This window comes from Molothrus aeneus, chromosome 1, assembly GCF_037042795.1.
Source record: "Molothrus aeneus isolate 106 chromosome 1, BPBGC_Maene_1.0, whole genome shotgun sequence".
NCBI classification, from domain to species: domain Eukaryota; kingdom Metazoa; phylum Chordata; class Aves; order Passeriformes; family Icteridae; genus Molothrus; species Molothrus aeneus.
Genome location: NC_089646.1, coordinates 50,926,869 through 50,939,350, shown reverse-complemented (window position 1 = coordinate 50,939,350; position 12,482 = coordinate 50,926,869). Strand labels below are relative to the sequence as shown.

The window sequence follows — 12,482 nt, the reverse complement described above, 5'->3', positions numbered from 1 at the left end:
TTTGATAAAAAGGCAAAAAATAACTATCAAGGTATAACAGAGAGTAGAAAATCAAAGTGGTGAAAAAAATTACTAGTAATTAAAGAAAGCTATGAAAAAAATGTAGTAGTTCCTCTTTTCCTTTAAGAAAAGAAATGTCATCCTCCTGTTCCATGCATTGCCCTATTTTTATATCATCCTAGAAAGAGCCTACACTGAAGCAATATTAGTACTCATCTCTGAATAGATCATTAATTTGGATGGAGAATTTTTCACCTGAATTAAGTGAAGTGAAGAATTAATTTTCCCCTTAACTAAGTTAGAGTCTCTTGTATATATGTGATGATGGTTTTCAGTGAAATACATGGATTTTTTTTCTGCTTCACAGAGCAGAGAGATTTCAAATATATTTTTGTTTATCTGGTTGAGGATCTAACCACCATCCTTCCATCATTTTACTCCTTGGTTAAAGCATGAAAATGTCCACTTTTATTCACTTTTCAGGCATTTCTGTGCCTCCTTATTTCAGAGATAAATTCTTTAATGCTGAGAATTTCTTTTTAACCCTTTATTGTAAAAAGCAATTTCTCAAAAGGAGATTTTGTAATGTTCTTTCTTTGTCTATAGAATTGAGTACTATAAAATGGTTGCAAACTGTCCTATTAAAGGAAGCTAAAAACATTTTGGCCAGATCTACTTACACACTAATTTTAAGCTGTGTGCTATTTCATAACAATACTTATGTGAATTTATAATTTAGCTCTACCATTTTTAATTATTGATTACAATGTAGTTGTTCTTTGAGTACAGGATAAAAAATTGAGTCTGGATCTTAACTTTACATAGCTTTGCTTCCAAGTTTGCCAAACTCTTACTTTCACTTTTCGCCAGTTTCTTTAGTTGTGCAAAGATAATTATGCTGAGTGTCTCGCCGGTGTCCCTATGTACAGTGGGGTGGCTGAAGCATACTGGTAAAGCCAAAGTGAAATTTAAAGACCATATAATTTTTGCTCTAAACTCTGCTGAATTATTTATTATTTATTTAATTTGTTAATTTTAAACTGTATTAGTTGGCCTGTTAAAATATGTTATCTGTCCTATAAACCTGCCCTGTTAAAGTTTGAAAATTATTTGGAGCTAAACAGAGTTTCTTCTTAAGAAGTGACAAAAGTCTTGGTGAATATGTTTGAAAGCTCCATTTAATATACATTCAAAACCACTCTTTAGAAAGGATTTGGGGACTTATTTTCTCATCTTTTTTTGTTCTTATTCTGTTGCTGTCCTGTGGAACACTACCTTTGAGAAAAGTGGTTAATAACTATCCCAGTCTTTTTGTTGCAATGTGAGCTGAAATATGAAGCAGCTTACAGAAGTTAGTATCCAATACAAGAAGAGAAATGGTTTATAGAAGAAAGAATTTTGGAGTTGGGCTCATGAGACAGTATTTTACAGATAAGTGAGCCATTTTGATACTTTTCCCAGTTTGGGTTAAAGAAAAAGCATGATATCTGGCAATAATATTTAAGTGACTAAATGAGATTAATAATCTGAAAAACTTGTCTAATTTATACAGGTATTTACACTATTTTTTGAAAATAATAGTTTTGCAAGGAGGTTTCTTATTGTAAAACTCTCTATTTTATTTTTCTTTTTAGCCAGAGATTCATTCCCTGTTAAAAAAGAAAAAAAAATCTCCTATTAGAGTTGTGGGTCTAAATTATACTTTTAAATCCTATTGGCCAGAAAAGGAGATTTTACAGCAATTGTGCATAATTCTCAAGGTCCTGTAAATTGATTTTTCAGTCTTGCAATAATGGATTTTGGCCTGGTATTTGCATTATCCACAAAGCGTGTATTACTGTTTCCCATTTATTTAAATGAAGGCTGTGTTTAAAAGATACTCTTCTGCTGGAGACTAAATGGAATGTGTTTTATTAATCTGGGACTGCCTTATTCTCTGTTGACTATGTTTATGCATTCAGCAGAGGTTACTGATTCATATAGCAATAGGAACACTTGAAATGTCAGGTACCTGCTGGGATCAGCTCTCTTTCTGACAAGAGACCGGTAAAGCACAAGTCAGGGTAAAAATTTTGGAGAGCTATAGAAAATACTTTTGATTTTGTGAATCTTCTTTATCTATAACTTAATTAAATTGTGTAGAAAATATCATGTCTTCCTATATTCAGCTTCCTTTGACCATAACACTTCTAGGAAATGAAAAAAAATATACAAATAAGCCTTGACCAAAACAACCAGCAAACCTACATTTAGTAGGATTTTGATAAGATTATACCAAGCATCATAAAATAAAAACATTTCCAAATGGAATTTATTCTTGAACTATGGAGCATTATCTTGCATGCTCAGTAAAACATACATACTTAATGGACTAAAAATTTTTATTCCCTCCATGAAGTTCTGTGATTCCTAGAACAAGATTAAGAAAACAGGTAGCTGCTCAGCAGCATTTTTTGTCATTGTTCACTGTATGCTTTCCTTTGTCTTCTCTTCAGCTCAGAAGAGAGGACTGTTCATTTCCTTATACCACCCAAATATATAAGTACTTCAAAGACACTAATTAATGTCTCTTACTAACTTATTTATGAAGTGAGGAGTGCCATCGTCATCGTTTAGCACATCAATAGCTGCAGCACAAAAAAAATAAGGTGAATGTAACTGTTAACATGTTTTAGTTTTGTGAGTCCACCAAAGAATGGATCCTGTGCATCTTCCTGAATAAGTAATGTCTGAGCATGTATTATAGCAAGTATTATATGTATTTCTTCAGAAATACATATACATATACATATACATCTTTCAATAACGAGACTTTAGAATAAAATGTGGAAGACTCATCACTGACTTCCTTGGGTGACATAAGACCTATTGGAGTGCCAACCATAGAGGCACTAGAATTGATTTTTTTTTCTTCTTTTTTCCCTTAGGCATTTCCTGGAAATACAAACTCTGACAGTGTGGTCCGGCATGATTTACAGCATCCAGTTATTGCTCGCTATGTGAGGATAGTTCCTTTGGACTGGAATGGAGAGGGCCAAATTGGGTTAAGAATTGAAGTCTACGGTTGCTCCTACTGTAAGTTTTTCCATGATGATCCTTTTTTTTCCCTCTCCTAAATAAAAACTCACTTTGAATTTTGGATTAAATCTAAATGTCAAAGACTTTAGTCTAGTTATGTTACCTAGGGCTTCATGAAATATTTGTTGGAACTTTAATTCTGGGTTGATAGCTTGTTCTTCTCTGAAAGATACAACATTGGAATTTGCAATAGTGCTTTGAAGTTGCTCCTTTCTCTCTTCATGATTTCTGTTCTAGAAGGCTTTGGCTATTGTATAAGCTTGATTGGGACATTTAAAGAAGAGATCACGTTCAAACAAATATCATGTTGGGTCTTGAAATATAAAATGGAAGCAGGGCATAATTTATTGCCTGGTGAGAGAGATAAAATTAAAGCAGTAAATTACAATTCTGTCTAAATATCTGACACGTTTTTCTGTGATATTTTGTAGATTATTTGAATGTGACTTCAGAATTTCTTCTGAAATCTGGCTGAGCAATGGTACCAGGGCTTCCATAGCTAAAAGCAGAACTGATAATGCTTTAGGAGATTATGCCCTTCCTTTAATTCAAGCCAGTGCTTAAGTTGGCAAAACTGAGTTTATGTTATCCTATTTCTATGTACTTTTTAGGCAGTATCCTGGATTTGTTGGTATTTTAACTGGAAGATGTTATTTGAAATTTGTCTTTCAATAACGAGACTTTAGAATAAAATGTGGAAGACTCATCACTGACTTCCTTGGGTGACATAAGACCTATTGGAGTCCTTTGCCATCTTGACTACCAAAACCAGCTGTGATTCCAACTGTTTTTTTTTTATTAGATAGTCAACAGAATCCATACTTTCCTTCAACACCAATAGAACCATGAGGAATAGAGTTTTGATATTATTTTTCTTATTTCCATGCAATGAATGTTTTAAAAATGTATATTGAATCACAGAGAATTTCCCAACAGCTGGAACTTAGTTGAGAAATCAAATCAAACTTGCTATAGTATTGATGCTTCTGTGCTGGGGGTACACATGATTATAAATATAAGAGCAGGACCTGCTGCAATAAGACAAAGCATAACGTTTTTAAACTAATGGAGGGTCAATTTAGATTGGATATAAGAAAGACATTTTTTACAATGAGAGTTCTAGAACTCTAAAAATTTACCCACAGAAGCAGTGGATGCTCCATCCCTGGAAACATTTAAACTCAGATTTATTGGGACTCTGAGGAACCTGAACTAGTTGAAGCTGTCTCTGATTATTGCAGAGGGATTGAACTAGATGGTCTATAAAGGTCCCTTCCAACACAAACTGTTCCATGTTTCTATGATATCTGTTGCCTAAGGACCTGTAGATTTCACTAAAGTTACCTACAACTCAAAGAGATTTAGCTTCTGAAGTTTTAGGTACAACTCTGATTATTCGGTACATGGCTCTTAATAAACAAGTGTTTACCATCATACTGCTAAAATGTTTTACGTGCTGTTTTAAGTACACCAAACACTACAGCATGGTTAATTTTCCACCATAACAAATACTTGCTTCTAAGTATACCTGATTGCTTGTACATCAAATGTAAATTCAGGCCTTTGATGCAAGAAACCAACATCTAGTTTACTGTCAAATATAACTCTCTTTAACTGAATAAAATGTAGCAGAATCAAACAAGAAACCCCACGATATTTACTGCAATATTTACACATAGAAATGATACATTTTGATGAAATGAATAGACAAAATGCTGTAGGTACACAACAAGATATTTTTAGAGGCTTAAAGTAAATGTGAGAAAAAGTAAAACACAGCTTGCTGACAAAATTATTTTAGTTGTTTGATGGAAAGTTGCTTGCTTGCTGAACTTTTGGAGGAGAATAAAAGCCCCTGCCAAGCACACAATGTATGGAACCATAAAAATAATGGTAAAATGTGTCTTCACAGAAGAACTAAGGTGGCCCAATATAATTTCATAATTTTACTGGTAGAGTATTCCTGGTCTGTTTGTATTAGAAATTATTTCAGTAATCACTCAAGACTTTTTTAATGTAAGATTTAAAATAATATATTCTGGTTTTATGTGTAAAGGGACTTTTCTTTCAACATTTCTGCTACAGTGCAGTGTGGTTTTTATATGCAGGAATTGGGCTGCTCCCAAAATGGTATCAGTAGAAAACAGCAGAGCGGCTGAGAAGAAAAAGTAAAAAAATAAATGTGTAAAGAGAGAGGAAGGCAGCCCTTTGGTATGCATACTGTAACGAGGGAGTACTGTTTACAAATTCTCAGCTTGTCTTCAAATGAATTATTTGGAGCCAGGTGTAAAAGCTGCACCTTTCCATGCAGATGTGTCCTTTGGCAGAGGCCAAGTTTTTAACCTTATGATTAGAAGTGCATATATTTGCATATAAATATAAGCACTGCCATTAACCAGTGTTATTTGCAGATTAATCCTTCTTGTCACTTAAGGAACTAACCATTTAGATAATCACCAATTTTAAAAGCCTGATTAAAAAACTGGCTTCTACTCCAATCTGCCCCAACTTTTGGAACTATTACCTTAATCAAAGGCTGTCCAATACATCATAATTTTAATTTTTCTTTTAGTTAACAAATTAATGTATTTTTTTTATTTAGATCTATTCATATGCAAAATTCAGATTTTCCCACATTGCACACAAGGTTTAATTGGAAAGCCATGCACACTGACTGTTAAAACTCTTTCCTTGCACAATGCTGCAACCTGGTCATTAGCCTCAGACCTTTAAGAAAAATGCTTCCTCATATTGAACTGCTTATTCAAATATCAGATCGCTAATTGCCATATTTCTGGTTCCTATTTTGTTTGTATATGTATATAAGATGCACATTTAACTTTTTTGTACCAGGGGTGAGATCCATATCCTTCCTTGCCCAGCAAATCAAGTTTAAAAAGAGGTATGTTTTCCAGAGAGCAATTAGACTTCACATCTGTGCCCTGAATAAGTTAATAGCATTACCAAATCTTCGTCTTGTAGTGTTGGTTTGCTTAAAGTCTGTTCTGTCTTTTAAATTTCACATCTGTATTTTGTGTAGATGAGATCTGTGGGGTTGTCTTCTATCAGAAAGTTCACAGAAGTCACCAAAAAAGAATTAGGGTCTTACTCTACAAAAAGGTGGAGAATGAAATTTGGGTTTTAGTTTTTTTTTTTCCTATAGAGGAAAACTGACTATATATTATTAAAAAAAAAGTATTAAAATTGGGTAAAGAACTTGCCTAATAGCTAAACTAATGGAGAAATTTCATGAGCAAAATAAGCTTGAAAAATCACACCAATAGACTATTATATAACATAAAAACCACATTTTGGTCAATGAAACTTTTAGTTTTTTATTTTAAAATTATGAGTTTCATAAACCATAAAGGGGAAAAGGGTCTTTACACTTGAAGTAACATCATATATCTAAGAACAAGTCACAAAGAAGAAAGCAATATAACCAAAGTCAAAATATCCACTGAAATCAGTTAAATGAAAACTGATGGCCAAATTTTTTTCATGCTCTTTTGGAGACAGAGAGCAATGGCACATGACATGGATCTTCCACCATGTTCACTTTTATGAATTTTTGAGACAGGCAGCAAAGACATGGCATCTGGAGGCCATGAAAACTACAATATAATACTTTCACTCCTGATTCATGAAGATCATAATAAGTTCCTGCAGGATCATTGCCATATGAATAGTTCCCTTAATCTCCATCCTGTGGCAGATGAATGCCTACAAAAAATGAACAATAAGAATAGGCTTTGGCTATGGTTTTCAAGGTAGCTGTAAGAGACCTTCTGGGTCATGAAATCCTATGAGAGGAAAGCACTCATGGTACCTTTATTCATAGAGGAGTTTTTATATGGCTATGCTGATTTTCTGGATCTAAACAGTACATTTGTATCTTTTTAATGCAATTGCACATTTGATGGTAAAAATTTTTAAATTTCTGATGACTCACTTCTGAAATGTAGGATATACTTGAAAAAAAACAAACAACACCTGGAGATGGCAGAAAGCCATGCAAATATTCAATATATGCAAGGCAGGAACAATTATAAAGCTCCATAAATGGCTGCAAGCCAAGCTTTTTGCATTTACTGACCAGCTCTATTTGCTAACACTTAGGAAGCAGTGCGACTGAACAAATGTCATATGACCTGTATTTGCAAATCTGTTCTTTTTCAGATATTAGCTCAACTACATGTACTGCTGGGTCAAATGTAACTGTTTCAGTTTTCTGATTGATGACTGGTTTGGTTTCTTTTTTTTAGAGAGGGAGGGAAAAGAAGGAAAAATAGTAACCACAGTCCTGTGGTTATTCATGAAATAATGAATATTTTTATGGTGAGCATTTACTCTACACATAGTAAAGTGAATGAAATTTTGGTCATGGAAACATGTTACAAGAACTAAAACGAAATTTGTAGGTGCTCCTAAGGGGTGTGCCAAATGATTATTTGCAAGAACTGATTAGGAAGTATTGAAGTGGTAAAACCTGTGGGCTGAACAGATCTTTTGGTTGCTGTAGTTAATCTGGTTTGCCTGCAGTGACTGAGTTAAAACACTGTTTCCTTTGACAGTTCATTCTGCGATACTTATACTTATTTATGCTAACTTATACTTAGCATTCAGTTATACTTAGCTGCTAGGAAATCTACATATTCGAAATCTGCTTAGCTTAGTTTCATGCTATAGGCACTAACTAACTATCCATGTCTCACTGTGCCCCATGGTTGCCATACACACTTAAAAGAGAAACTTACATATTGTCCAGAATAATCTGTTGCATCCAAATACCAAAATGTCTGTTTAAGGTAGATGAGAAAGCTGCTTTATTTCCCTTTTGTTGAATCTTATCAATTTTCACATGTCCAGATTCAAAGGTACACCCTGGACATTGTGTTTTACCAGAATATGGCATAAAAAAGGTCCCTTAAAGTGTCATGACTCCTATTGAAATACCCTGTGGTATATTATTATAAAATAAATTATAATGTGTTAATAAGTGTAAACATACATATTTCTGCTCTTACACTTTTGGTATGTGTGTGAATATATGCCTAAGTAGTGAAGGTACTTGTGTAGTTCAGGAATCTGCATAAGATTTCCTAGCTCTTCGTATGTTATTTTATTACTTACAATAAATGTGCCACTATGTTTTCTGGTCAGACTTTTCTGTCCACTTCTGTCCACTTTTCTGTCCAACTTCATAAAAATATTAACTGTCAGAAAGGAAGAATAATTTTGAAGTGTTCATTTTGTGGAATTGTACAATATTTCTAGAAAGTTTACTAACTTGCTGTAAGTGACAGATCTCTGAACATACAGGGATTGTAATGTGGGGAAAAACTAAAAGAATCTTGAGTTTTGTGACTCACAGAGGCTGCTGTGAGCTACAAAAACTTTCCTTGTATCAGTGGTTTGGAGAGTGAAGAGTTCTGCTAAGCATCCAGCTGTTTTTCCCCTTTTCTCTCAAATTTCAGTATTTTTAGCCTGGGAACATCTATACATATTTAGGCTTATGTGTTTGATTTTTAGCCTTCATCTTCACAGCTCATCAGGGGCAAACATAGCTTGATATTCTCCTTCTGACATTAAAGGTGCATGGATGAATACTCATATCAAAACTATGGAGAGTGAGGGAAAAGAACTGTGAACTTTTCCTTTGCTAACTTTTAAAGATCTGTTTGAATTTGTGATCTGTTGCTAAGTTTGCTTCCTTGTTAGTGTATTTTTTTTCTACCTTTTTGTCAGACAAGAGATGTGTTTTTTTCTGAAGGTCATGAAAATGGACACCTTTTATCCTCCAGATAGTCTCAGGTCATGTTAGTCATTTAACAGAAGAGTTTTGTAATTTAAGACCAAAAATAACCTCTGTCTTTATAAGTATTCTCAGTACAGATTTTTCTTCTCCATGGCCTCTCCAGGAAAGAACACTTATGATTGTTCCTGTACACATTTTCATATAGTTTGGCATGAAAAATAAGTGAGAACAGGCTTCAGTCCATTTATTACCTTCAGATGTTATCATTGACAAACATAGGCCCCTTTTGGTAATAGATACCACTTAAATTTTAAAACAATAAAAAATGTTGTGTTTTTTTATTTAGTGCATTAAGAAATAAACTTCTACAATCAGAAGATTCAGGCTGAAACAAAAAAAAATATTTCCAAATACCTTATTGTTTAACATTTTTTTTCTAAATCAAATATTTCAGAAATATTTGACATAAAAGAAATTTTTAATAGAAAAAGTTTTGTTTTCTTCTTCATCTTTTTGTTAATCTGATGCAATATGAGTTGTTTTCTTCTCTCAGCTTTCTGCATCCAATAAAAAAAAAGAAAAATCCATTATTTTCCACTTGTAATTGTAATGAGGCTACTGGCAGATATTCTCAAGCACCACAGTTTTGAGAAGTGCAACAGCTGTGTATGTTCTTTACAGGTTCATTTGTTAGCTGGCAATGAAAATATAATCAGTGTGCTGGTTTCAGCTGTGGCAGAGTTAATTTTCTTCACAGTGGCAGGTGTGGGGCTGTGTTTTGGATTTGTGAACACAAGGTTGATGATACAGAGATGTATTTGTTGTTGCTGAGCAGGGCCTGCACAGAGCCCAGATCTTTTATGTTTCTTGTACAGCCACATTGATGAGAAAGTTGGTGCTGCCTGGGAGGCTGGGAGGAGACACAGCCAGGTCAAGTGACCCAAACTGACCAAAGGGACATTCCAAACTGTATGGCACCTTGTTGGGTATGTAAAGTAGGGAGAAGAAAGTAAAAGAGGGAGATGTTTGAGGTGATGGTGTTTGTCTTCCCAAGTAACCATCCCATGTGATGGGGCCCTGCTCTCCTGGAGATGGCTGAACACCTGCCTGCCCATGAGAAGTGGTGATTGAATTTTTTGTTTTGCTCTGCCTGTGGCTTTTGCCTTCCTTATTAAACTATATTTATCTCAACCCATGAGTTTTTTACCTTTTACTCTGACACTATTTTCCCCAGTCCTGCTGGTGAGGGAGTGAGTGAGTGGCTATGTGGGGCTTTGTTACTGGCTGGGGTTAAACCATGACAGTCAGTCAGAGAAAAACAAGTATATTTTGTATGAATACATGACCCACTAGCTTTTTAAGTCTTAATCCTACGGAATTTTAAATTACACTTGAATATTTTTTTAATCATTCATCATTTCCTTTAGAAGAATGTAAGGCTTGTTTGTAAAGGTTATTTTAATTCTTTTTTGCTGTGAAATGAAGGAAAACTTTTTCCTAGTATATAAACAGAATTTATGGCCAAATTTGATAAAATCTCGCAGGGTTTGATGAATGCTTTCTAAAGTCAGATATGGCTGTTGTGTAAAAATAGCAGACTAACATTTTCTAATCAGTTTTCCAGCAACTGCCCACACACACCACAGGAGGGATCCTCCTTACAGTGGTCTGTAACCAGTTAATAGGAAGATGGAGATTTTAGACATATCCTTCAATAAGCATCTGAAAACATCAAAACCAGAAGCAGAACTAGAGTGTGCTTTTCACAAAGTAAGAATGGTAGCATTTAGGTAACTACAGTCAAAAACTTCAGTCTAATCACAACAGTCTTGCCTTTAATCTTTTTTTCCCTGAATGAAGGTTCATGATGTCTATGCCCAGCATTATTTTCTTGCATTCCTGTAAGTGGTGATTGATCCCTTTGTCCATGGTGACTTATTCACTACAGAAATCAGGTAGGCTTTTATTTTTCTCATGAAACAAAAAAATTCAGCAGATTTCAAACTCTAGGTCTTGATTCTATGCCATTGATTTGAAGCCTGAAGAACCTCATTGGTATTTATTTTCTTGAATGTCTGAAATAAAATATATTAAGGATGCAGTTACTTCCAGACTCAGTTCAATTTATTCTGCTTTTTCTCAGAAGTCTGGGTGAAGATGATGTGTTTCGTATCTTTTATTTTAGGCATGGCAAGTGGAGTCTTACTGTGAGTAAATTCTTATTTCCTCTCTTCCAAAGGTTAGTGTTCTCTGATTAGAAAGTGCACCTATCAAAGAGTCTGTATTTTTCCTGTCAGTATTACTGACAGGAAAAAACAAATTTAACTCTTCATAGTAATGCTTTTATAAGGTTAAAACAAGCCTTGGTGTTTATATGTCATATATCCCTATACAGAGTTATGTTTCTAGACAGTCCTGTTTCAAAGCTGGGCCCTCGTCTTTGGAGAGTCAGGTCACTGTCATACCAGCCTCTCCCTAAATCCTCTAAAACAAGAAAAATGTTCAGGTTTTTCCATCTCATGAAGGTGACATTGTATGGCCCTTCTCTAGCGGCCAATGAGGGTCCCCTCACCTTTCACTCACTGCTGCTATTTTCCTTCAAAAGAACAAAAGAGTACAGCTGGAAGGGACCTATGACAGTTCAATTGCTTGACCAATTCAGGGTTGGCCAAAACTTAAAGTACAGTATTGGAGACATTATTCAAATGCTTTTTAAACACTGTAGCTCTGTTGACTTGCTCTTGCCAGACTGTAGGGAATGCTTTTTAAAGCTAAACTGAAGAATGCATTATCCTGCTCCTGGCTGCACATGCACATTGTGTTAATGCTTGTGAGCATTGTCTCTGAAACAGAGTAAGAAAAATAAAATGAAATCCTGTTTCCAGTTGTAACCTTTGTGTTATATGTCTTTCAGAGACTGCTGGCATTTCAGACAAATATTAGCATTGTTATTCAACTCATGGTGAGTACAGGGAATGGAATAGAATGAAATAGGACAGAAAGGAATGAATAGAATAGAGCATAACAGAGCACAACTGAACATTTATGTTTTGTTATGCCCAGAGCTCTGCATGGGAAGCTATGACCCAGGTCTGAGAGATCCACCCTGGAGAACAGCTCTCTGCAGTGCAGGTGGCAGGGCCATCCAGGTGACAGGGTCACCAGTGTCCTCGCAGCTCTGGATGAGACCAGAGCTTTCAGTTTATCCTGTATTCCCATACTGCTTCTGTTGGTGCACAAATATTTAGACATTCTCTTAAATTCGTAGTCCTCCCTGGAGCAGCATAAATTTCCCAACAGCACTTCCACTCAGACAGTGTCTTGCTAAGCCTTGCCTTACCTTCAACTTTCCTGATAGTATCCCCATCCAAAGAAGGAACATTTGCCTTTCTGTCCAGCCTCTCCTGCAGGTGCAACTGGAGAATGAGGTAAAGCTACCTAGAGTGTCCTGCTGCCATCCATCCAGTCTCTGTTGCTAAAATCCCATAAGAAAACAAACAAACAAACAAACTTTTGGGTGTGTTTCTTGTACCAGGGAATTATACTAAAATAAACAAATATTTGGCTTAGCTAAGCAATATCTTAGATTCAATGGCTTCAGTTATGAGGGCGTCAAATGTCTCATAAACTTTCTGAGATTGGATTC

General features: G+C 35.0%; 1 protein-coding gene across 1 annotated transcript in view; it reads left to right on the top strand.

Annotated features, from left to right (window-relative positions):
• Window positions 1–12,482, top strand: part of CNTNAP2 (contactin associated protein 2) — a 1,033,176-nt gene that overhangs the window by 442,566 nt on the left and 578,128 nt on the right. Inside the window, exon 4 of the mRNA XM_066557113.1 lies at window positions 2,928–3,075. Within this exon, the coding sequence (XP_066413210.1) occupies window positions 2,928–3,075 (148 nt within the window). The remainder of the gene's footprint in view (window positions 1–2,927; window positions 3,076–12,482) is intronic.